The following is a 27,026-nucleotide window of genomic DNA, read 5'->3' as shown; positions in this document are numbered from 1 at the left end:
GGAGGTGGGTCAAAAAAGATCTTGCTGTGATTTATGTCAAAGAGTGTTCTTCCTATGGTTTCCTCTAAGAGTTTTATAGTGTCCAGTCTTACATTTAGGTCTTTAATTCATTTTGAGTTTATTTTTGTGTATGGTGTTAGGGAGTGTTCTAATACATTTAGGTCCTTAATCCATTTTGAGTTTATTTTTGTGTATGGTGTTAGGGAGTGTTCTAATTTCACTCTTTTACATGTAGTTGTCCAGTTTTCCAGGCACCACTTATTGAAGAGACTGTCTTCTCCATTGTATATCCTTGCCTCCTTTGTCATAGATTAGTTGACCATAGGTGCATGGGTTTATCTCTGGGCTATCTATCTTCTTCCATTGATCTATATTTCTGTTTCTGTGCCAGTACCATATTGTCTTGATGACTGTAGCTTTATAGTATAGTCTGAAGTCAGGGAGTCTGATTCCTCCAGCTCTGTTTTTTTCCCTCAAGATTGCTTTGGCTGTTCGGGGCCTTTTGTGTCTCCATACAAATTTTAAGATTTTTTGTTCTAGTTCTGTAAAAAATGCCATTGGTAATTTGATAGGGATTGCATTGAATCTGTAGATTGCTTTGGGTAGTAGAGTCATTTTCAGAATATTGATTCTTCCAATCCACGAAATGCTATATCTCTCCAACTGTTTGTCATCTTTGATATCTTTCATCAGTGTATTATGTTTTTCTGAGTATAGGTCTTTTACCTCTTAGGTAGGTTTATTCCTAGGTATTTTATTCTTTTTGTTGCAGTGGTGAATGGGATTGTTTCCCTTTCTGATCTTTTGTTTTTAGAGTATAGGAATGCAAGAGATTTCTGTGCATTAATTTTGTATCCTGAAACTTTACCAAATTCATTGATTAGCTCTAGTAGTTTTCTGATGGCATCTTTAGGATTAGTTATGTATAGTATCATGTTATCTGCAAACAGTGACAGTTTTACTTCTTTTCCAACTTGGATTCCTTTTTTTTTTTTTTCTTCTCTGATTGCTTTGGCTAGGACTTCCAAAACTATGTTGAATAAGAGTGGCAAAAGTGGACATCCTTGTCTTGTTCCTGTTCTTAGTGGAAATGCTTTCAGTTTTTCACCATTGAGAATGATGTTGGCTGTGGGATTGTCGCATATGGCCTTTATTATGTTGAGGTAGGAGGTTCCCTCTATCCCACTTTCTGGAGAGTTTTTATCATAAGTAGGTGTTGAATTTTGTCAAAAGCCTTTTCTGCATCTATTGAGATGATCACATGGTTTTCATTCTTCAATTTGTTAATATGGTGTATCACATACATAGATTTCCGTATACTGAAGAATCTTTGCATACCTGGGATAAATCCCACTTGATCATGGTGTATGATCCTTTTAATGTGTTGTTGGATTCTGTTTGCTAGTATTTTGTTGAGGATTTTTGCATCTACATTCATCAGTGACATTGGTCTGTAATTTTCTTTTTTTGTAGTATCTTTGTCTGGTTTTAGTATCAGGGTGATGGTGCCTCGTAGAAAGAGTTTGGGAGTGTTCCTTCCTCTGCAATTTTTTGGAAGAGTTTGAGAAGGATGGGTGTTAGCTCTTCTCTAAATGTTTGATAGAATTCACCTGTGAAGCCATCTGGTCCTGGACTTCTGTTTGCATCTGAGAAGAAAGTGTAATCTGCTGTTTTCAGATGGAATGTCCTATAAATATCAATTAAATCTATATGGTCTATTGTGTCATTTAAAGCTTGTGTTTCCTTATTAATATTTTGTCTGGGTGATCTGTCCATTGGTGTAAGTGAGGTGTTAAAGTCCCCCACTATTATTGTGTTACTGTCGATTTCCTCTTTTATAGCTGTTAGCATTTATTTGCCTTATGTATTGAGGTGCTCCTATGTTGGGCACGTATATATTTATAATCGTTATATCTTCTTCTTGGATTGATCCCCTGATCATTATGTAGTGTCCTTCCTTGTCTCTTGTAACATTCTTTATTTTAAAGTCTATTTTATCTGATACGAGTATTGCTACTCCAGATTTCTTTTGATTTCCATTTGTATGGAAAATCTTTTTCCATCCCCTCAGTTTCAGTCTGTATGTGTCCCTAGGTCTGAAGTGGGTCTCTTGTAGACAGCATATACATGGGTCTTGCTTTTGCATCCATTCAGCGAGCCTGTGTCTTTTGGTTGGAGCATTTAATCCATTCACGTGTAAGGTAATTATTGATATGTATGTTCCTATGACTATTTTCTTAATTGTTTTGGGTTTGTTTTTGTAGGTCCTTTTCTTCTCTTGTGTTTGCCACTTAGAGAAGTTCCTTTAGCATTTTTTGTAGAGCCGGTTTGGTGGTGCTGAATTCTCTTAGCTTTTGCTTGCCTGTAAAGCTTTTGATTTCTCCATCGAATCTGAATGAGATCCTAGCTGGGTAGAGTAATCTTGGTTGTAGGTTCTTCCCTTTCATCACTTTAAATATATCATGCCACTCCCTTCTGGCTTGTATATTTTCTGCTGAGAAATCAGTTGTTAATCTTATGGGAGTTCCCTTGTATGTAATTTGTCATTTTTCCCTTTTTGCTTTTAATAATTTATCTTTGTCTTTAATTTTTGTCAGTTTGATTACTATGTGTCTCGGCGTGGTTCTCCTTGGGTTTATGCTGCCTGGGACTCTCTGTGCTTCCTGGACTTGGGTGGCTATTTCATTTCTGATATTAGGGAAGTTTTCAACTATGATCTCTTCAAATATTTTCTCAGGTTCTGTATCTCTCTCTTCTCCTTCTGGAACCCCAATAATGCGAATGTTGGTGCATTGGATGTTGGTGCATTTAATGTTGTCCCAGAGGTCTCTTAGGCTGTCTTCATTTCTTTTCATTCTTTTTTCTCTACTCTGTTCCATGGCAGTGATTTCCATTGTTCTGTCTTCCAGGTCACTTATGCATTCTTCTGCCTCAGTTATTCTGCTATTGATTCCCTTCTAGTGCATTTTTCATTTCAGTTATTGTATTGTTCATCTCTGTTTGTTCTTAATTCTTCTAGGTGTTTGTTCTTTAATTCTTCTAGGTGTTTGTTCTTTAATTCTTCTAGGTGTTTGTTCTTTAATTCTTCTAGGTCTTTGTTAAACATTTCTTGCATCTTCTCAATCTTTGCCTTCATTTTTTTTCTTACATCCTGGATCGTCTTCACTATCATTATTCTGAATTCTTTTTCGGGAAGGTTGCCTATTTCCACTTCATGTAATTGGTTTTCTGGTGTTTTATCTTTTTCTTTCATCTGGTATATATTCCTCTGCCTTTTCATTTTGTCTATCTTTCTGTGAATGTAGTTTTCATTCCACAGGCTGCAGGATTGTAGCTCTTCTTGCTTCTGCTGTCTGCCCTCTGGTGATGAATAGTCATTACTTATAGTGGAACTATTCTCACCAAACCAGGCAGAAGTTATCTTTTTATCCTGTCCCATGAGGGGCAAAAGAAAAATTCTCCCAATGTTTTTGGCTTTCCCAATAGATTTTAAAATGTTATTCCATACCTCTTTATATATCCTTAAAGCTTCTGGATGGCAAGAACCACAAATCCTCTATTATTACCATTGTCTATTAGATAACAGAGACCCAATAAATGCTGTTATTTTGGTCTAATTCTGTCTAGCTATTATTTCATTTATCAAATTTGGATTTTCTCACTTGGATTAATGTCTTATTGAGAATCAGTTATCAGTTTAGAAATATTATTTGTTTCTTCAAATAATTGGGTTCAATAGTCAATGTATTTTTTAAAGAAAAAATAATAAGCTGGATGCAGTAATAGGCTTAGAAAAAATCAGATAAATTCATGAAGATTCCTTAATTCACTCGGTTGGAAATTTCGCAAAATTATCTTATTTCCAAAGCACCGAAAGTACTACTTCAGTTCACGTAAACAATTTTTGAATGTTTAAGTGCTAGGCATTAAGGTGGAGGAAAATGGGGTAGGGAGTGAGTGAGGTAGATAGGATTATATCTATGAATGTGACAACCCCTGCCCTCAAGAAACTTACAGAATAACATATTTGGTACTTTACGGAATTCTTTACTGATAGAGCCCTTTGTATGTATAGTATACTTCCCCTTATTCACAATGATTGAGGAATAATTGGTAATTTGGTGACCTGAATGTAATCATTTAATATATATAAACATATAAATATATCTGTCACATATATATATGTATACATATATGTAACCATCACATATATATGTATATATCTGTCATATATATCATGTCCAGTTTTTGAAGAATTATAATATTATAATGTATAATATTATATGTAATATTATAATAGGGGTCAGAAACATAGATTCGGCCATACTAGCTTGGCTTTATAGTTCTCCAAAGTTTGGTTGATTATTTCATTTATTCATTTTCAATATATATTTGCCACCTGTTTTTTATGTGCAAGGCACTGTAAATGTATAAGAATACAAAGATAATCTTTCACTCATTCATTAGTTAATTTAATTAAGAAATATTTGTTGAATACCAATGATGTTCCAGACATTGAATGATCAAGCATTAGTCTTATGAATTGTATAATGTAGTAGGGGAGATACCAGATACAGATATACAGACACCAGAATATAGGATATTATGTTAGAAACCCAGTAAAAAATATAGAAAGTGCTTAGCTATTGAGCAGACATATTAGCAAGATTTATTTACCTGCCACATGTTCTTTCATCAACCTGGTGATTTACCATTTCCTAATATCCCTTTTTAGCTGTGCCATACAAAAAGTTGTCTAGTCCCTTTAAAATTTTATCTCTTGGGCAAAATTACTGCTATTTGCAATAGTAGTCTGGCTTACTTATTCTAAACTTACTTAGCTCAAGTTGTGAAATGTATGCCCTTGTTCTAATATTTCAAAATTAAAAAAAAAATTAGTGGAAAAAAAGTCTCATCTATGCCTTTCACAAGTTAATAGGTTTTGTTCTCATAAAAAGAGTCCAACTTCATATTTTCTCTTACAGCAACCCTTTTCTTTTGGTCATTTTATAAAAGGTATTATTCACTTCTAAAATTCTGCTGAATATAATTTAATCTTTCTCGGATGATTTAGAAGTTACTTTAGGATGTTAACAGTGGCTCAGAGTTAATTTTGTCAATAGCTGCCCATATAGGATGCCAAAGGCATTAAAACTGAATTGGATTAAATTGACTGCAGAGCTGGGTCATGCCCCAAATGCTACCATCTTAAATATATCAAATTTTCACTTGCCATTTTTTTTTTTTTTTTTTTTTTTGCGGTACGCGGGCCCCTCACTGTTGCGGCCCCTCCCGCCGCGGAGCACAGGCTCCAGACGCGCAGGCCCAGCGGCCATGGCCCACGGGCCGAGCCGCTCCGCGGCATGCGGGATCCTCCCGGACTGGGGCACGAACCCAACCACTGAGCCACCAGGGAAGCCCCTCACTTGCCATTTTTCCTTTCTCTCAAAAGTCAATAAAAAAGGCACAAGTTAAACTCTGACTAACTCGGACTCACAATGAATTAGAATTTACTGTATATACAGAGTTAAAGCATAGAGTTACAGTTTTATATTTAGTACACTTTTAATTCATCCAGAACAGTAGAAAGCTAAGTAAAATACTTACATTAGCTGCACCAAGAAGTATTAACGTAGGTCCAAGACCTATTGTATATATTGATCTGAGCATTACTGACACAAGAAATGGCCGAATACCCACAGGCTTGGAGAAGAAAAACAGCATAGATGTGCAGACTGCAACTGCTATCCAAAGCAGAACCGAGAACAATGGTGAAAGTGTACCTGTAAAATGTGGAAGGAGTTTATTTTTACTAAGAACAAAACTAGAACAGTCTACTTTATATAATACAGCAAGATAAGCCCTAAAACAGTGAATTTCAAAATAACCCACTCTACACACTGTATACTTAGAGGAAATGTCTCTGTACACATTACTCATTATTACATTTCCAGAAAGTTTGTGATGAATTCCAGGCTGCTTAAATACTCACTAGTCAACGCTCCTTTCATTAAGTCTGAGACTTGTTCATCTTTCTCTCCTACGGGAGTTACATGCTAAATACTTTGGATAGAGGTATCTCACTTGGGAGTCTTAATTCAAAATTTATGATTAATGACCACTAAATGTTCAGCTAAATCATATGGAATCAGGCAGTGAACTCATACCTTGTCCTGTTTTATTATTATCAAGTTTTTATGTTATAGATTCCTCTAAAGAATTCAGAATGTAGAATATCCAGTCTTTAATGAAATAGACCTAAGCTTTAACTGTTAAAACATACAACTGTATTTATGTGTATGAATACATATGTATATGTGTGTATTTAAAAGCCAAATCAACATCTAAAAAAAATGTTCAGCTATTTATGTCATCAGAAAACAGAAGTCCCAAATGTTTCAAAACTAAACTCCATTACGACAAAAATTTCTTTAGAAATGGCCCTAAAACGGGTTCAAAAATACATTTCCTTTTTTAAAAAGGACAATTCGTTGACGTTTGCTCTGACATGGGGATTCAAAGAATCCTCCTCTGAAGGTCATGTGGTGCTATACTTGCAGAAGTAAATTAAAGGGCAACACTCTTGGGCTGATTAGACCTCAGACGTGTGTCTTTAGGCTGATGAAGGCAGAGGGGAAAGAATAAAATAGAGACTTTCCACTAGTGATTTCTCTGGGCCACACCTCTTTTTATTATTTATAAAATTCACTTCTGAATGCAAACACCACGAGTGCTCTGATGTGCAGAGTTTCTGTATTATCATGGACACCATGGAATTATCTGGATTCGGTCAGTGAATTCTGTACAGGCCTTTAGTTCATAGTGAGTGCTAATGGATCCAAAGTAGGCAGGAAGATCCTGTCAGTCATTAAAAAACAAACAAAACAAAAGTCAGATAATGAGCAGCATTGGCTTAGACAGGTTTACTCTTGCAAGGTTGTTCTTATGTTATCTCTCAAAGCAAGCAGTGATGAAAGAGGATTGGGAGCAGAGATCTGATCTGCCCCCTTACCAGATTTATGATCTGATAAGAGTACTTTGAAGATGGTGGGAAAAAAAGGGGTAAGCTGCTTGCTCTGGAAATTACCTTCGATTCCTGGTCTCTGGCAACACGAACAAAATGGGTACCCAACTCATGTGTATTAAGACGCTGGCTTGTGAGCCGTCTATGTCTACCAAAACATAGCCTGACCACCAGCTGCCCGGGTTTCACAGATCTGAAAGAGCCACAGAGAGGATGATGCCTTCCACCTTCTCTCATGCTTACTGGGGCGCCATCAGAACGTGAGCTCTGTCAGCGTGAGGACCACCTCTGGGCCCGTCCCAGTGCCTGGCAGGCAGTAACAAATAAATATTTGCTGACTAGATGAATAAACAGAAACATAACCTGTGAGCTCGTTTTGAATAAGTAACTAAGCCTCCAGTTATAAATTCCCCAAGTTGTGGAGCTTCACTGTTAAGTTTACTAAAACTGCCAACATCTTTGCACACTTAACTCTCAGCCACTCACTGGACTCTTCAGCGTAATTCATAAGCAATGACTCGGTGTGACATGCTTATTTTAAAAGTCTCAGCTTTGGCACTGCTAGTCACACCGTGCACTGTCACTAATGCCTGATCATCTAACCACATCTTGACCACTCTTTCCCAGACAGTATCTGGCTTGCTGAGGTTTCCCCTTGATTAAATATGAAATTATAACCATGAACTTACAACTGGGTATTTGATCCCTTTGTAGAGAGAACTCAAATGGTGTCTAGCCTAGTACCTTGCACAAAGTTTAGTGTTAAATATGTATTTGTGAATAGTAAATAAATTTACAAGTTTCTTAAAATAGCTATTAATTTACACTTTTGTCATTTGACAGTTGACAATAATTTGTAATCATACTCTATATGAATGATCATACTGTTTTCTAGCTGAAGATTTGATGCTAAAAGAATAAACTGAAACTCTCTGACAAACTTTAGAGAAGACAGTACAGACTGTCAACGCCATTTTTTATCCTTAAGGGTCGAAAGGGGGGACTGTCTTCTTAATACTTGATATTAATTTTCTATAATGAGCATGTATTACTTTTGTAACAGAAAACATTTTTAGAATTCCCTCTATATATTATTAAGTGTTAGAAAGTATAAAGTTTGTCCTTCATAAAAAAATTCAAATAGAAAAATTGGAGACCTCAAGGCAATTCACCTCTTCTATCTACCTCAGCTGCCTTGTTTATACGTTTACTTAGAGAGCTTGCCGCTTATTACTCCCCTCTCTTCATTGCTCTGCCTCTTGCAGAGCCTCAGAATTTCCTGTTTCCCCCACCTCAGTCCAGCTAAAGTAGACCAGATAAATCTATGGGTTCTTTACTATTGTGCCTCACTCCTTTCTTCATCCCTTAACTAGACTGTAAGTTCCTTGAGGACAAGGACAACCTTCCCAACCTTTGTATCTCTAGGGCCTAACACAGTGCCTGGCACCCAGCCACACTCCATCAATGGTTGCTATTAAGATGAATGCATTAAAACCACCCTGAGGAACTTATTTCCTTTAACACAAAGCACTTGAGGGAAAAAAGAATGACACCCAAAATTCGAACACAATATTCTTAAAAAATCACATGCTATCTGGATATAATAAATTCCCATGGCAGCACTTTTCTCTGCTAACGGTCTGCCTTTGCCAAACTGGGCAGGGATGGTTGGCATGGCAACGCTCAACTTCTGAGTGGACATCTCGGAGATTCCCTAGCATCAACAGCTGTGGCTTCAGCCACAACAAGCATAGCATCATTCCTCAACTTTGGCACAAGTTTCTCTTTTAGAGAAGCACATGTTAAACCTATAAACCAATCTACCAAACATGGAAACCCAGACCAAAACCTACAGCCACATAATAAGCCCTGGATTCCTGAAGAAATTCAGAGCTCTACAAAGCCTGGCAATGAAAGGAGATTATCCGCAGTAGGGGTTGGGAGGGTGGGTGCCTTCTAAGCTGATCCTCTGAGAATCACCTTCCCCACTAAGTATCTCCCTTTAATTATTGTACACTACTACCCTGGTTGCAGGGTGACACCATTCTCTCAGGTAATATTACAACCCAAGTGTGAAGCAGAGATCTGGGCACAACTGATTGCCAGTAGCTCATGTGTGGTTAGGCTGGAAAATACCCTTGGAGGAAGCATACTCAGCCCATTCCCCGTGCCGCATCAGCCACAGTGGCTCCGGAGCAGTTTGCATCAGGATCTGGGGGTGGGAAAGGTGGCCCATTTTGACCACAGGTCTTTTTTCGGCCCAAGATTCACTAGGTGATTTTTGTGATCAACTTCTATACCCAGAAACCAGGAACCTCAGAGTTGGATGGAGTCTTCATATTTACTTATTTTTTTCATTTTTAACTTTTTATTTCAAAACTTTCTGACAATGTTACAGTTGCAAATACAATACAAAATTCCCATATACCCTTTACCTAGATTCCCCCAATACCTTACATAATCACATTACCATGATCAATATCTGGAAATGAATATGATATACCACTTTAATCTATACACCTTATTCAAAGATCATGGATTGCCCCAATAAGGTCTTTTTTCTGAACCAGGATCACACATTCTTTTTAGCTGTCATGTCTCTTTAGTCTCTTAATTCCTCAATATCTCTTTGACTTTCATAAGCTTCAAGAGTATGGGCCAATTATTTTGTAGAATGTTCCTCATTCTGGATTTGCCTGAAATTTCCTCAGTTTAAGCATTTTTGGCAAATGATGCCATGTCCTTGTCAGCACATCATGTCAAGAGACACTGGATGTTGCTGTGTCTCATTACTGGTGACATTAACATTGATCACATAATTAAAGTGATTTCCCCACTTTAAAGTCACTCTTGTTTCTTTTATAATAAGCATATTATGGAGAAATATACTTTGACTATGTCAGTGTCCTGTTTCTCATTATACGTTTTCATCTAACACTCACCTATTAATTTTAGCATCCACTGATGATTCTTACTACCATATGACGTTCGCCAAATGGTGACATTCTGTTTCCATTATTCCTTCTACACTGATTAATTGGAATACTTTCTCTTCTATCAATATGGACTGCTGGATTCTTATTTTATTCTATGGGTTATTACATATTACTGTCAATATTTTTTCTCAAAATTTCCACTGATGTGGCCACTGGGAGACCTTTCAAGTTGAATCCTGTGTTCTCCGACATGTTCCCATCATTTTTTTTAGCACTTTTTGGAAGGAATCTGTTTTTGTTTGGTTGGTTTTTTTTTCTTTTTTTTTTTTGCAGTACACGGGCCTCTCACTGTTGTGGCCTCTCCCGTTGCGGAGCACAGGCTCCAGACGCGCAGGCTCAGCGGCCATGGCTCACGGGCCCAGCCGCTCCGCGGCATGTGGAATCTTCCCGGACTGGGGCACGAACCCGTGTCCCCTGCATTGGCAGGCGGACTCTCAACCACTGCGCCACCAGGGAAGCCCTGGAAGGAATCTTATGATCAACTAATTCATCTCTAAATTGCCTCAAAGTGCTCCAGCCATGGAGTCATCTGGCCTGTGCTTGACAAAATCCAGGGTTAGAGACTTGCACGTCCAGCACAGAATTTACCTTCTCCAGCCAGTTCTGATGGCCAAGTGCGCCAGTCAGTCTTAATTTTGCTTCCTCAGCCTTCCTAGCTATGCATAGCGTGTAACTGAAGGTTGGAGGCTCAGCTAATCCTGACCAAAATTGTAACCTTATTCATGGAGCTATAATTAAATAACCCCTCTAGAACTGTAATCAGATTACGCAAAAAATCTGCGGATTCCACATTGCCAAAATGGCAGCTCATGCCTCCCCTTCCCTCTTAGGGCCACACCCACACCCAGATACCTAAGAGTGAGCGTCCATCTTGGTTACTACTGTTAACGTCTATTCAGTCCCTTTCGAAGAGTGAAGTCTGCATCTGCACCTGATGATGACACGGCATGTTTTCCTGCCTTGTTTGTGTTAGTCCTATTTCTTTCTGAGGCTGCAGCCTCATTCCAAATTCTACTATGCATGTGGTTTCGAGTTCTTGTTCAAGGACCAGTTGTATTAGCAACACCCTGGGAACTTGTTAAAAAAATACACAGTTCCAGACTCTACTCCCGAATTATTGGGCAAATCTTCCTAAGCCTCTAAGTCTTTATCCATGAGGATGAAGTACTTACTTTATGGATTGTCAGGAAGATTAAATGAAGTTATGTATGTGACGTGCTTAGCATTTTGCCTGAGCCTATCTAAACGGTAAACGATAACAGCTGCTGTTATCCTCATCAGTTTTACTATCATCATTGTTATTAGTCAGGCAAATATGAAAATATGTAGCAGGTGTTCTACTTTCTCCTGCTGAGTAAAGAGTAGATGTCCAGAGTGGTGGCAGTGCCCATCTCCATGATATTTCATGTACAATTGGTGGCAGCAGAGGCTGTATACTTTGGTTCTGGTGGTCTTGTAAGGGATATCATGGAATGGAACTCAGGGAAGATGATGTCCTGTATAAAGGGGTACCTGCTACCTACACACTCCCAACCTAATCATCCACGGAGAAAGGTCCTAGATTGTAAACAAAAGCGTTAACCTTCTACTCTGAGATCTGCCATTCTTCAGCTTCTCTGGGCTTCCATCTCTGTATGTGTCAAATGATGATTTGATATTAGATGATTCCAGAACTGCTTCCATATCTAAGACGTTATGCTTCTGTTAACCGGGACACTACGATCTACTCTCAGCATTCCTTGTGCAGATGATACTAATTTATCATTTCCGGCTGGACTTCTCCCCGTAACAAGAGTTACATTCTTCTACGCCAAGAGGGCTATCATCACTAAATGAGACTAAACACAATGAAGAGAAAGCTGTTTCCACTTCCTGCTGTATTTGCAACTTCCCTACATAGGGCGGCCAAATATTTGCTATGTTTTCATTGCTATTTAACTCACACATCCACTCCACTGCCAAATATTCTTCTTTTGTTAGCACTGGCGTACCTTCTAAAAGAATCAAACTTTTTATGACCACTCAGATTATACCCAAAGGCTAGAACTTTGATATCTGCTGTCTGTAAGGACCTTTGAAATAATAAATTACCAGCACACTCCCATTTCCCTTCCTGCTCACCTCCAGTTCATCTGAAATAGGCTTAAACACCTGTTGCTCGTGTCATACCATCCTTTTCACTGAGCTTCCCTTTGTAGTACTATTATTTATCTTGTAACAACAAACAACATCGACAGCTAAGCTTTACGGCACGCTCACCAGCCGCTATTCTAACCGCTGTACCTACAGCATCTCATTAGATTCTCACATAATCCTATGAACAGATGAGATACAAAAGCACCTTGTGGTGATTGTTTGCTGGCCTCTCCCATCTTGTCCTTCAAGCCATTCTTTCAACACCCATTCCAAAGTTATTGACCGGACTGTATCCCAAGCCTGTGACATACTTTCCCATATGCACTTTTGCCAGATTTAAACAAAACTTAATTCCCACAGTCCCACCCTTTAGCATACCTCTCCTATTATTTCCCATTTCACTTAACATGGGATAATTTCTCCTGTCCTTGCTTTTGCAAAACCTCATGTATTGTTCGTTTAATAATATTAACTTCATAGTCAGTATCTTTTATGTTCTATTATCGTATTTGGTCTTACCCTGTACATTTAAAAACTTCTTTTCAGACTACTTGCCTGCTCCTTGTAGAAACCTCAGACAACACGGAAAGCAAAGAGAAGAGAGTAAAATAGAGATTCTACTTATTTATCTCAGTCAACATTTTGGCATACATCCCTCTCATTTTTCCCATATATTTATGTAATTGAAACAATACAGTATAAAAGTGCTTTCAGTCACAAAAATTATGTACAAATAATTTTTTCATTGCCTTATTTGTCAATATATAATATAGCTCTACTAGCTCTTCTGTATATGAGCTTTCTAAAAAAACATTTATATCGACCATTGTTTTTTGCCTACTCTCCTTACCATCATTCTCTATTTCCAATGAATCTGTTCAACAAGATTGTAATTGTTGTAATTGGGAAGGTCTAGATAGTTAGGGCATGCATCAAGAGTATTGTTTCAGACTCAAAAATACTTATCATTTAAAGATAGACAAGCACTTGCCTTCATCTCCATCATCCCCAAATGGGTAGAAGAGAGCCACAGCTAAGTTGATGAACACAGCCAGGTTGAAGGAGATGCTCCCCCAGAGAGAAATGTGCCTTGAGAACCAGAACAGGGCAGGATTACCTAGCAGGAAAGAAGTGCAGAGGAACAGGACAGAAAATGAATTTTGATTTCAACACAGGAGCCCTACTGAAATAACATTTTACTAAATGCATTTTTGTTAACTACCATAAAACTACGACTTATTTTAGAACATTTATAATCGATACCAAAAAGGAGTCTTCTATTTGATTCCTTCTTTCTCCTTTAGCCAGTTTACATCTAAGCCATTGTAGAAGGATGAGTAATTCCGCAATTGCTAAAGGTGGTCAGAAAAGATGATTCTATATGAATTCTCTTTAATTTATCCCTAGAACAGATTATGGGGGAAGAGAGTTTAGCAGCCGCCTGGGGCACCTTTTAATGGAATGGTATACATTGTTGTGTAATTTAGTAATATTGATAAATTGTTCTCACTCCCGTGTCTCAAAGTAAAATAAAACCCCCCACCCCTTGCACAGATTTATCTCTGGTGAAAACTCCCAATCACAGTCACAGCTACCTGAAACTCTGAAACCTAACAGCACGGCATAGCATTGTTTACTGGGAACTAGTGATTTATAACACTAAGTTTTAAACCTTTAGGCTTCCCGAGAACTTGTTGGGTTTGCAACAGCAGAAGTAAATGAAAGATACAACAAGAACTACCAATAAGTGGGAGAGGCTTTGCTGAATAGTTTCAGAAACGGGATTCTGTATCTGTCGTCAGAAATGAATTAGCAGATGCATCTACTGAACACAACTGACATTTACATAAACCAAAACTCAGCTGTTTTCACCTCTCCTAAAGAACTGAACAGATACGTCATGCATATAAGTTTGACACGTGACTTATTCAAGTCTTGTCCATTCTCTAACTCTTAATAGCTTAACATCAGATTTAAAATATTGGAGTCAATTGAGGGGGAAAGACATCTCAATTTTCAAATGGAAATTTTAAGCTTTTCAAATTATGTTCTGTGAATTCCAATCTCAAGTCTGTTCCTTACTTATAAACTACACTTCCCTTCAGTACTTCTTGTTTTCCTTCTCTTGGAATGGAGCATTCCAGTACTGGAGTAGGCTATGATTAGCCATGGGATTTAGTTGACTAATGTGTCATAAATTGTAAACATCTGCATCTCCATCATTCCTGAATTAGGAGTCCTCATTTTAAAAAGCAGAATATTGAGACAAAATCAGAAGATATTGATGCATACATTTGTCATAACAAATCCATCAAATGAATTAGATCCGTCTATAACCTGATCATAAGCTGCTTCCAAATTTTAAAAGTAAACTGCATGTTGGAAATTATTTTAAGATTTGTTTTTTTTAAAAATATTTATTTATTTATTTGGCCGCACCGGGTCTCAGTTGCGGCATGGCAGGTTATTTCAGTTGTGGCATGTGGGCTCCTTTAGTTGCTGCATGAGGGCTCTTAGTTGCAGCACGCAGGATCTAGTTCCCTGACCAGGGATTGAACCTGGGCCCCCTGCATTGGGAGGGCGGAGTCTTAACCACTGGACCACCAGGGAAGTCCCAAGATTTGTTTTTTGATAAATGACAAAACATTTATCTAAGAAAGCACAGATCCTACAAGCACTGGCTCATTATTCAATTTACTTTTTGTCAAGAACAAAAAGTATGCTTATCAAATTAAGTTTTCATATGTATTCTGGACACCCAAAATTTTCTCTGAATTCCATAAGGTTCTACATGGTAAAATGCTAAGGGAGAGTAATTTCTATATTTTTTCAAATATCCTGCTAAGAAGTGTGACAACGCGTGCTACAATCTTTATCCGAAGATGCTATGTCTCAAGCTCAACCAAGTTCATAAACCACAATCACTGAAGTTCCTAGGAAACTAAACTGATGAAGCACTGTTGAGTAGAGGTATTGAGAACATATGGCTGCCTATCTGGAAAACCTTCCCAGAAGTCAGAAAAGGCTTAATCAAAAGTTTTCCCCTATCAATTTTTGTTAAAAACTCATAATATTTCTCATCTGGGAAAATAAACTTTATTTTAAACTTGAAAATTTTTCAACTTTTTGGTAAACTTTTTGTTTTATTTTTTCACTTTTTATTTTATATTGGAGTATAGTTGATTAACAATGTTGTGTTAGTTTCAGGTGTTCAGCAAAGTGATTCAATTATCCATATACATGTATCTATTCTTTTCCAAATTCTTTCCCCATTTAGGTGGTTACATAATATTTCCAAATAGACTGGAGACCTGAGAAATAAGTAATGGTAACTGTATTATGGTAACTTTTAACTGTGACGTTGTAACCGTGCCCTATTTGAATGCAAGTGTCACACAATTTTTACTTTGATTTGCTGAGGTACAGATATGTTGAAAGATAGAATGACTCTCAGAAGAAAATATTAAACAATCTACTCAATCATGAGATCGGAAACACAAGAGGACAAAAGTGCTGGTGCCGACATCTCTCCACCCCGTTCACTGATTGTTAAGGCCGGTCAGGGCCTATTCATGCATTTCAAACTTGCAGCTGTTCCAATCTGCAATCCAAGCTGCAATCTTGGATGTCATAATATTTATAAAACTATAGGATCAGCACTAAAAGATGATCTAATTAGTCAGAGTTTTCTGTTTTCCTTAAGCCACAGGTGTCCTGGCTTCAGTTGCAGACTGAGCTTACAATCTTAAGCCTATAAACGATTTCAGTAACATCAGATGGCAAGAAATTAAGAACCAATTGAAACGAATGCTGTCAGTTATCCCGAAGTACCAAGGTATCTAACATTATGCTCAAAATGAACCATTTCAGTTTACTGTACTTACTCCTGATTTTCTTCTGCCACTTCATCTCATTGTAGAGATCTTCCGTTTGCTGGAAAAAGTCATTCACTTTACTTCCTTGTTCATCCCTTTCCGTGGTATTGAACACACGGCACTTGGATTCTCGCGTGAGGTATTCACATATATTGGGGACAGGAAACACTATTTGTTCCATTGTCCTATCATGCCGAACAATCTGAAAACATTAATTTGCATTTCTTTCAGGCTTTGGATGGTCTTAAACTATTTTCTGTTTTTAGCATGACTTTATTAATGATACTTTATGACTTCAGTTATGAAAAAATGTACCAACCTGAAGTATCTGAAATAGTCCTTTACATTTTTCTCTTTAAATGAGAGAAGTTAACTGGACTAATGTATTATAAGTATTATATTTTGTTATAAATAACAAAAGAAAATCTTTATTCTTTCTGGATTAGCATTAAACTCTTGCCACGCATTTTTATGTTCATGAAGTACATCAGAGAACTAAGAGGGTCTTAACTGGCAAGTGACTGGCTATGTAATCTTAAGCACAGCGCTTGGTATATTTTTAACCTGCTGTTAGCTTGTTCTTCCTAAAAAGGGCTGTTGGGGAACAAATGACATATACAACATGATGTGCCCTGAGTTCTACAGAGAAAAATGCTTTATGTCATTAAAATGTGGCAAGACATATTTTTGTAGGTATAACTTCCATTCAAGCATATACCCAGATGTGAACAGTCATTATTTTGTACTTCTCTTATTTGGTATTTGTAAGAATTTAACTTTAAACAACAACAACAACAGCGAAACCCAGGGTAAATGTTTTCATACAGCTTTCCTATGTCACAAGGGTTTGTGTAGACTAAGTCCCAAGCTTCATGTACTCTACCTAGCCCTCAAGAATGAATCACAGGGTTGGTTTAAGGCAAAAGAGTCATTCTATTTCCCTTTGACTGGTACGGTGAGGAGCAAATAGCCTAGCTCTGGGAAATGAGGCATAAGGAGAAATATCCTGGGGTTGCAAGGTGCTCCCAGGAAAGATTTTGCTTCCTGAAAAGGCAGAAAGCCACATGAGACAAATAAAATAACAACAAAAAATCAAATACACAACACAAAAGCTCTTTCTTGCTGTACCGTCTTTCTTCCTGCCTAGAACAAAAGGTGGTGATGATACTTAAAACTCTGGCAGCCATTCTGCCACCATGAAGTGACATATCACCAGCATAAAAAGGAAGACTTAGCAGAAGAGATGGAAAAGGTCTGAGTGTTTGAAGACATCACTGAGTCATTTAATCAATTATAGAACTACTGGTACCTCCAGACTTCCCATTATGCGGGATAATCAAACATTTTTATTGTTTAAAAAATTGTCAGTCTGGTATTCTTTTACTTGTAACTGAAGCTACCTTAAATGATATGTTATATACACAGACCACATACTAGAATACTATCATAAAACAAAGAAGACATTTGTAGTGGTAAATAAAATTCTTGAACATAGGCTAAAAAAATCAATTGTACAAAAGAAGAATTGGACCTCTTTGGTATGGTAAGCAACTATGTGTGGGGAAAAAAAGGTTTACTTGATCCAACAGTGTCAAACATTTTAAAAAAAACTCAGGGTGCATTTAAGAAATAATGTTCTGATTACTATAAGCCAAGCTTTTCAGCCCCTTTAGGACACATCATGTTTGATCTTGGTTGTTACATTTTACAAGGGGCATTGACAGACTGGAGGGATTACTGAAAGAGATGGGAATGCGTTAACTGTAAAAAGCCACAAATGTATACTTTTTAAAATATACTTATTCAACAAATGCTTATTCAGTCCTTAGGCGAGGAGTCCTGGGAAATTCAAAGTGAAAAAACAACATGAATCCCTATCTATAAAAGCTTGTATTGCTTACTAATCACAATGGTTCTTCAAATGTTAGAGGTAAGCCTGTCGTGTTGACAGGGTAGCAAATATTCGGAACAGTAGGCAAACATAAAAGTGGGTTAGACTGCATGTTTTATCAAAAAATAACTTTCTAATTATTGGAGTTATTCCAAATTGGATGTTTCCTCCTGAAGTGGTAAGATCACTATCACAGGAAGAATTTAAAGCAGAAACAGGATCCTTATAAAGCAATTCCTCCTTGGATAGGTGAACAGACTAGGTAACCCACAAGGTCCTTCCTATTTCCCAGGGTCTTTGAGTCTATAACATATAGACAAACTATTATTTTCAACAATACTCATTATTATGGTTAGGCTCCAAGAACAGTGTTCAGTTTTGGAAATAAAAGGATGATCAAGACTAGCTTCTGCCTCAAATAGGGAACAAGTTACCCAGAAGAAGCTAACAGTATTCCAACATGACACGTTAACAGAATGATCAAACTGCTGTGGGAGCATAGTGGGATGAAATTAATGAATGCCTGAAGGAAGGAGGGCATGAGGATTGGTCAAAGGGAAGAATTTAGATCATCAACTCAGACTACTCCTTTGAACCCTTAACTTCTATATCCAACTTAATGCATTCCTCAAAGTCACCTCAAATTCAATTTATCCAAGAATCAACAAATGATCTTCCTGTACATTTTAACTGCCAAAGCTAGGATCTCCATGCATAACCCCAATTTCTGTCCATTTATTCAAACCAGAAGCCCCAGGGGCATCCTTTTCCCCAGTATTTCCCTCACCTTACATGTGCAGTCCAACATCAAGCATCAAGCCGTTTACATGTGTATATGTGTGTGTGTGTGTGTGTGTTATAATATATGTGTGTCTATTCTCTCCAATCAAGTCATCTTCAGTACAACCATTTCTCCCTTTTCTATCTTCCTATTTCCTCTACCTGCATTCTTTGCCTCATTCCCTTTTCCAATCCCTTTTCCAAACAGCAACTTCAGTAATCTTTTGAAGAGAGTCATTCCCCTTCCTATGTTCTTTCACCTTCCCTTCATTTAATTCTACCTGAAATCCCACGCCCAAATTTTAGTAGAGAGAAACCTCTACTTATTCTTTTAATATATACTTTATGACAACCTTCTCTGTGAAATCCATCCTGAAATTCCCCAGGCACAGTTAATTACTATTTTCTCCAAATTTCGTTGGCCTTTATTATACATTTACTACACAGAATGACCTTCTCTATGTGTATGTAATTGGTAAAGAGTAAAGGCTCAGTAAACATTTACCAAATATATGTATTTACAGCTAAATCTCTCCTCACTGCTGGGAACCAATAGAAGTCCAACTTCAATAACAACCTCTGTCTCTCACACACAAGTATTAACCCAACCTCTACCTCTGGCCCACCTGCTATTCTACCTGCCCATTCTGTCTATCATTCCTGATAGCCTCTGCTAATCCCTGGCTTTGTACTTTGGCCTCTGGGACCTTCTGCAGAACCTTGGTGGTTTGATGATTTATTCGTATCAATTCCTCCGGCTTGCTGACTTCGCCAGCTTCCCAGTTCCTAAGCCCCTGATGCAGGGAGCAATGTTTTTGCTGCTGGTCCAGCTCACGCACTGCACTAAGTCAAGTCTACCACCAAAGCTATTGATGCTTATACACATGAGCGAGGGATTCATTTCGAGACACAAAGTAATGATTCTCATTATTGCAGAGGTTTGGCTACAGTAAACAAGAAGGTACAGTGACTATGTACCCTGCGAGTTAATAGCAGTGATGCCATCATGCACTCTGCTGAAAACTAAAACTACCTGCCAAAGTGAATGCATGTGTGAATGTAAATTACGAGTGACAGGCGTCAACTACTCTGCTCACTTCTGCCTGATTAGCTCTGCCAACCAGTGTCAAAATGATACCACAGCTAGTAAATGACAGCCAGATGGGTCTCACAACACAAAATGATTAAGGCCATGTTGACCCGCACCTCCTGAACTGCCACCAGCCCTTCAATAAGGTCTCATTTACGGGGGTGGGACTGAATCGCTGCAAAGTGAAATGGACATTGTTAAACCATTTCAAGCTCATGCTATCAATATGAAAACTCTACTAGTGCCTTCCGTTTTTCCCACCCTTCTGAATACTTTCTTACACAGAGATCTCTACTTTAATAAGCTTTCTATAGTTTTTAAAAAGAAACCATTTCTTGAATGATAATATCCACTGTAATAATCCCGTCTCTAAAATATCACTGCTCTGCAATGATTTCTTCCAGGACCAAAACAAAACAAACAAAAAAACAACCTTATTAATTATAAAAGACAATTTACATATATTTCTGGTCAAAAAATAAAGACAACTTTGAAAGAGGTGCACATGAATTTCTCACAAGTGACTGCTCACATTCTTTTGGTATATATACTTTTACAGTTTACATCACTCAACTCGACTTCGTTGTTCTAGGAAACAATCATGAAAATGGTCTGAAAGAGAAAGTAAACATATCTTTTCACAGTTGGTCCCATTCAAGAAACAATATAGATGGTTACCTCGATCTGTGCAGTGTGGTTGGCATAATACTTTAAGGCTTCATCTCCGTCATCTGGATCGGATCCTGGTTTGAGCATCTGCTGCAGGAGTTTGTTGTGGCGTGCCAACTAGAGGGGAAAAGAGGGAAGCAATGCGTTAGGACTGTTTTCTTCCCCTGTCCTGGGGACAAACTTTGAAAATACTTTGTCCACTTTATACAAAGCTTCACAGTTCTGGGGCTAATGGCAATTAATTCCATTTCAGGAAAGCATGTCTACTTGAAAGGCATAAATAACAACGTCACTATAGCAATCTTACATTTTTATTTGGCGATATAGGTTCTTAGCATGAGAAGACTGTGTCTTGCCCAGAGTAGGTATTCACTTACTAATTGTTGACTAAATACACATCTTCAATAATGTATAATTGTGCCAGGAAGAAGAAAAGCCCACAGTGATATATAACGGATACTCATAATAAATAACTTGATGAACACTGTGATAGTTCAGTGGTAGTGGTACCAATATAAATGGAAGCTTCTTATAGACACATAAATAGGTATCTATGTTTCCTACAGCATCTAATCAAAGCTCTACAATTAGCACTTTGTACTAAAATCCTATGCTTCTACATGTTCATATGTCAGTATTGGTGCTTTATGAGTACAGATCTCAGTTTTATTGTAATTGAAACCGAACATTTAAAACACAAAAATTTCACCATAAATTATCTTAACCTGCTGTTGATAGAAGTAATCTTTCTCACTTGAATGTCTATGGCATTTGTTGGTCAGTTCTCTCACTTTGTAGATAACGAATACCTATTGCCTTCAGATATCTCTTTTATGGTTTTCTTGAACAATCTCTAAAACCCCATAACGTCTTTAACCTTTCAGATTTTCTATTAAGCCTCAAGTTCCCTGAGGGCTTCTAGTAACAAAGAATCTGCCATATAATTCTTTTATTGCTAGTACCATTCCTATCTCCTACTCTGTGCCAGGTACTATCCTAAACATTTAAGTACGTGAACACATTTCATCCTAGTAAGAAATCCTGGGGTAAGCACTCTTATCCTCATTTTACAGATAGAAAAACTGAGGCACAGAGCACTTAAGGAAATTGCCTGTGAGAATGCAGCTTTCCAGCTAATAACAGAACCAGTACTGAACCCAAGCTGTATGGTTGCAGAGTCAATACTCTTATCAACGTTAAAGAGCAATAAATAAGTCTTTGTATTTACTCGTGAAATGTTACTGTTAATTGTAAGTATACAGAATGGAGATAAATTTTAAACAATAATCCAGAACCTATAAAACTAAAAGTAAATAAACAGCATCCTTGTTAGTGATGATTTGATAAGTTATTCATTCCATTGATGTTGCTCAGTTTTGAAACTATTATTTTAGAATAGCCTTTCAGGGATATTTATAAATCACTCAAGAAAGCCGTTTCCTGTTTTATATTTACATTTTATTTTTGACTGAAATGTGAATTATACAGATTTTATTACAAACCACAGTCATAAAACTTGTTGTGACTTGTAGGTGTTTCTAAAAATCTAAATGAGTTTCAAAGGATAAAACTATGGTAATCATTTAGGCACATTAGCATATGTTTTAAGAAACGGCCAGTTCTTGAAAGCACGGACTGGCATGATTTGTGTACGGATTGGATCTGGGGCATGAGAGAAAGAGAGGAGTTCAGGGTGACTCCCAAATTATTGAGCAACTGAAAGTTTAGAAATGCCACTTACTAAGGGAAAATGCAGGAGGAGCATATTCAGGGGGTGAGTATCTGGACTTTGGTTTTAGACACATGAAGCTTTAGACGTCATCTAAAGGGAGATGGCGAGCAGGTTGTTGATGTTTGTCAGGAATTCTGGGCAGAGGCTGGGGCTGGAGCTAAATGTCAGGGGTCATCGGTATATGATTGATATTTGAAACCATGAACCTTAGTGAGATCACCTAAAGTAAGCTTAGACAGAGAAAGGAGATCTAAGGAACTCTGACAGAGGCTAGAAAGATGAGCGGTATTAGCAAAGCAGACTGAGAAAGTTGGGCCAGTGAAGTAGGAGCAAAACCAGTGAAATCAGGTGTCCTGGCAGTCAAATGAAGGAAGAACTTTAAAAAATGGAGGCAGCAATCGTCTGCATCAAATCAGATGAGGACTGAGAAGTGGTCACTTGTTTACCAACTTGGAGGTCATGGTAACCTTGACAACAGCAGGTCAGGCAATGGTGGGCACCAACGCCTAGCTGTAGTGAGTTTAAATAAGAATGAAAGGAGCAGAAGTACAAATGATGAGTGTAGGCAGATCTTGAAGAGCGTTGCTCTAAGGGGGGAGGCAAGATATAGGGTGGTAGCTAGAGAAAGGGACAGGGTAAAAGGGAGGATTTTTTTTAAGATGGCAATTATAGCGTCATGTTTGTTTGAGAGAGATGGAACATTTGCTAAAGCAATGTCTTGACTAGGTGAGAATGCAATGATTTTGTATAGAAATGGAAGAACTTGCCTCAGATAGAAACAAGTCCAGCCACAGTGACAGCAGAGAATACGGGTGGGCAGTTGTGGTGGATACACAGAGTAGTTCTTTTCTGGTTACTTTTATTTTCTCAGTGGAGTAAAAAGCTGACAAGGAGGAGAGAGGTTTGGGAATTTGAGGAAGAGAAGGTATGGAACAGTCGGCTAGGGAAAGTGAATGGACTTGGAAAATGGGATTGTCGGGAAACCCCAAGGGTCCCCCTTCTGCTATGGTCAAAGTGAGGGCAAGAAGCATCTCTGTGTTTTTCTCCCTTGATGTTTATTTGTCAGGGTCCAGACATGGAGTAAGCAGAGTTGTAATTAATGAGATTGTGGTTTTGCTGGGTGAGGTCAACAACGTACAAGAAACAGAGAGAGGTGGAATTTAAGAGTCTATGCAAGGAATGTATATGGGACCATGGAATCCAAGCTGAATAAGGAAGGAAAGGAAGTCAGGAGGGACAATGAAAAGGTGACAGGATCAACGAATTGTAGCTTCTAACATGGTTTTAAAATGTGTTGGGAGTTAGGTGGGAGAAGGAAGTCCTAGTTAGGGAGGGCTAGTCAGAGTGAGATACTCGGAATGGAGCTTACTGACAGGGTGCAGGGAGCAGTGATCAGCAAGGACCAGGTTTCAGAAGTTTCTATCATCTCATTGCTTCTCACACCTCCACACCACCCTGGTCCCAGTCACCATCTCCTCTTGCCTGGAATTCTGCAATAGCCTCATACCTGGTCTCCTGGCTCTACCCTTGTCTTCCGGAGTCGCCTTAACCCAGGAGCTGGTGTCATCTTTTTGATCAGGTGATGCCTCTTTCCTGCCCCAAACCCTCGGGTGGCTGTCACCTCATTTAGAGCCAGAACCCCGTCCTCACCGTGGCCAAGAAGGACGACAGAATCTGGCCCCGCTCCCTTTCTGGATCCTCTCCTGCTACCCTCCCCACAGTCCCAGCCCCACTGGGCTCCTGCCTGTTCCTTCAACCCGAGAATCACGTTCCCATCTCAGGGATTTCACAGTTGCGGTTCCCTTGGCCTGGATTCTCTACCTCTGGATCCCTGCATGGCTTTCTCCCTAACCCTACTTCAGGACTCCTTCCAAATACTGTCTTAGCAATAACCATGCTTTCAGAGACCAACTCCCTCACCTTCCCCAAAACATCTAACTCCATTTCCTGCTTTATTTTTCTCCATGGCACACACTACAACATACCATATTTTATCATTGATCTATTAGTTATCTCCCCCCTGAAGAAAGTAAGCGTATGTTCTTAGAGGACATGGGTTTTCATCTGGTTTGTTCACTGCTGTTCACTGTTCCAAGGCTTAGAACAGTGTCTGGCACATATTAGATGCTCAATACATACTTGTTTAATCGACTGAATGTAAGTCTTTCAATCTTAAATTATGGAGAGCTTCCCAAGGTGAGACATTAATTTGAATAATTTCTTTTAAATTTATTTATTAAAACATTTTATTTCTTTTTCCTTCTCTTTTTTCTTTTTCAACTGATGTATAGTTAATTTACAATGTTGTGTTAGTTTCAAGTGTACAACAAAGAGACTGTTAATATGTGTGTGTATATATTATATATGTATATATATATATTCTTTTTCAGATTCTTTTCCATCGTAAGTTATTACAAGATATTGAGTAGAGTTCCCTGTGCTATGCAGTAGGTCCCTGTTGTTTATCTGTTTTATATATAGTAGTTGTATCTGTTAATCCCAATCTCCTCATTTATCGCCCCCCCCACCACCCCCTTTGGTAACCATAAGTTTGTTTTCTATGTCTGAGTCTATCTTTGTTTTGTAAATAAATTCATTTGTAAAAAAAAAAAAAAAAAGCTTTTACCTCTTTATGGTCACTTTACAGTGTCAAAATTGCTATAATTATTTTAAGAAACCACTAATGCTATTTTATGTGATATAATTCATAGTACAAATCTATACAAATACTTTTCATTTCATCCTGCTCAACAGAAACATGACAAGGCCTCTCTCTTTCCTTCAGGCTTAATGAAATGATCCTACATTTGTCTTGGTGGATTGTAGATAAGGGGCACTCTAAAAGGCATTTTAAAAAATGCCTAGGCCTCCCTTCACATGTTCAAACATTTAAAATAATATTTTCATTCATGATTATATAAGCAATCTATACAAATCTTGGAAAATTTGAAATATATAATTTTTTTAAATAAAAAAAATAGAAGTAATTGTACCATTTTTTTCTACCTGGATGTCTTTTATATTCTTTGTAACTGATGGCCTTTCCTGACTAACGTCACCTAGTGTCTTTTTCCTTGTTCTGTGTTCAGATAGTGCCCTGTACATATCTAGATAGTATAATTTCTCATACTGTATCTTAGTAACTATTATGACTCTCCAACAGGCTGTGACATGCTTGAGGAAAAGTGCCTGGTCTTACTCACCTCTACATTCTCAGAGTCAAAAACAGAACTTGGTACATCAAATTGATAAAAATAAATATTTGTCGAATCAGTAAAGAAATGGGTTAATTAATGACATTCATTATGCACTTAAGTGAGCAAGTACCCATAAATCTCAGTAAATTATCTCTCTGTTTTCTCCTTGATAAAAGAGAAAGGCCAAAGAAATCTGATTAGATATCAGATGATGATAAAATTCCCAGTGTTTACAGAAATAAAATATTTTAATATTTTTTCTTGTCTCATAGTTATTCATGTACTTATATCCCTTCTGCTAGATTGTAAACTATTTGGAGAGGAAGGGACTGGATACTCAAAAAATGCTGAATTGAATTGAACCCTTTATGAAGCAAGGATAGCATTCCTATTATACAGACAAAATACAAAAGAAGTAGAGTATCTCACTGATTCTGAAATGTGTGAAAATGACTGGTATCAGTATAGAGCTCTCTTGGTCCAAATTTAGAGTTTACTAAAAAGCACAGTACAAATTCTCAGAGACCAATTAACATATGCCCAACTGTTTTTTAAAGAAAGATTTAGTCCACTATTTATGCAATTCTATAAAAACTATCATGTAGAATGGCCACACTGCCAACCAGAGATATCAGTTTTTCCTTAGAGATGGGGTCTTCACTCTGGCCACATTTTGTCCGCTATACCTGCCATGTACCTTTTTATATGACATAAAAAAAGAAAAACAACCCCAGCACCCAAAGATGCAATGGCATCATTTAGTATTACATGCTTTGGAAACTAAAGGTGAAAACACTTGATAAGTTTCTGGACAAGTATAGCACATCTGTCGAGAGCCATCATAGTAAGAAATCTAATTTAAATCCTAATGAAAAACCGGAAAACAGCTAATTAAAATAATCAAGGATAGCCATATGACAATATCCAACTGTACTTGACAGAGACCCTTACCACAGTACTCGAAATCAGCTGATGTCACAACACAACATAGTCTGGAAAACCAACCAGCAATCAGTATTAGTAATAATGAGACTCTGAACATGGGCAACAGTACTGAAGGCCAAAAGGGATAATGTCATAGGTGGGAAATCTCTGGGTTCTAGAAAAACTTGTAATCCGCAACGATCTTTGTAAGGCAAAATAGCAATTGTTTTATATATGATGTGGGTTTACATTTGTCATCCCTGCTTAGGAAGGGATGCCAAAATGATTTTACCAATAAACAACTCTCATTAGCTCATTATTACAAACAGAAAAACTAGCCCCGAGATAATTTGTTGTCTATCATAACAGAAAAAATTTAAAGCAAAATGCAATGTAATCATGGGCAGATATATGCACATATATAAGTCAGGAAGGGATCAAAAGCTTTGGTGGACAGTCAGCCTTATAAAACAGTAAAGACATCCCTATGAAGCAAAGGACTACCAAGAAGGGCTAGCGATTCTTTCACTATATGTTGAAAAGAAAAGTGAAAATCATGTACCTCATTATTAATTATGACATATTTGTAATTTAGTTAAATACATACACAACACTGAATAGAAATTAACATATGTATATGTATATACACATACTTATGTATATACACACACCTTACACATAAACACGTATAACCTACAGCAGGGTCTTTGAC

The 27,026-nt window shown here is 37.7% G+C and overlaps 1 protein-coding gene across 3 annotated transcripts in view; it reads right to left on the bottom strand.

Annotated features, from left to right (window-relative positions):
- ITPR2 (inositol 1,4,5-trisphosphate receptor type 2) overlaps positions 1-27,026 on the bottom strand; it is a 527,210-nt gene that overhangs the window by 92,268 nt on the left and 407,916 nt on the right. For all 3 annotated transcript variants that reach the window (XM_030830533.3, XM_030830536.3, XM_060305847.2), the window contains 4 exons: positions 20,471-20,578; positions 16,041-16,233; positions 13,148-13,273; positions 5,608-5,783 (listed from right to left, as the gene is read on the bottom strand). In XM_030830533.3, the coding sequence (XP_030686393.1) occupies positions 5,608-5,783; positions 13,148-13,273; positions 16,041-16,233; positions 20,471-20,578 (603 nt within the window). The remainder of the gene's footprint in view (positions 1-5,607; positions 5,784-13,147; positions 13,274-16,040; positions 16,234-20,470; positions 20,579-27,026) is intronic.

This window comes from Globicephala melas, chromosome 10 (assembly GCF_963455315.2).
Source record: "Globicephala melas chromosome 10, mGloMel1.2, whole genome shotgun sequence".
NCBI lineage: Eukaryota > Metazoa > Chordata > Mammalia > Artiodactyla > Delphinidae > Globicephala > Globicephala melas.
This window is presented reverse-complemented; position numbering and strand designations above follow the sequence as displayed.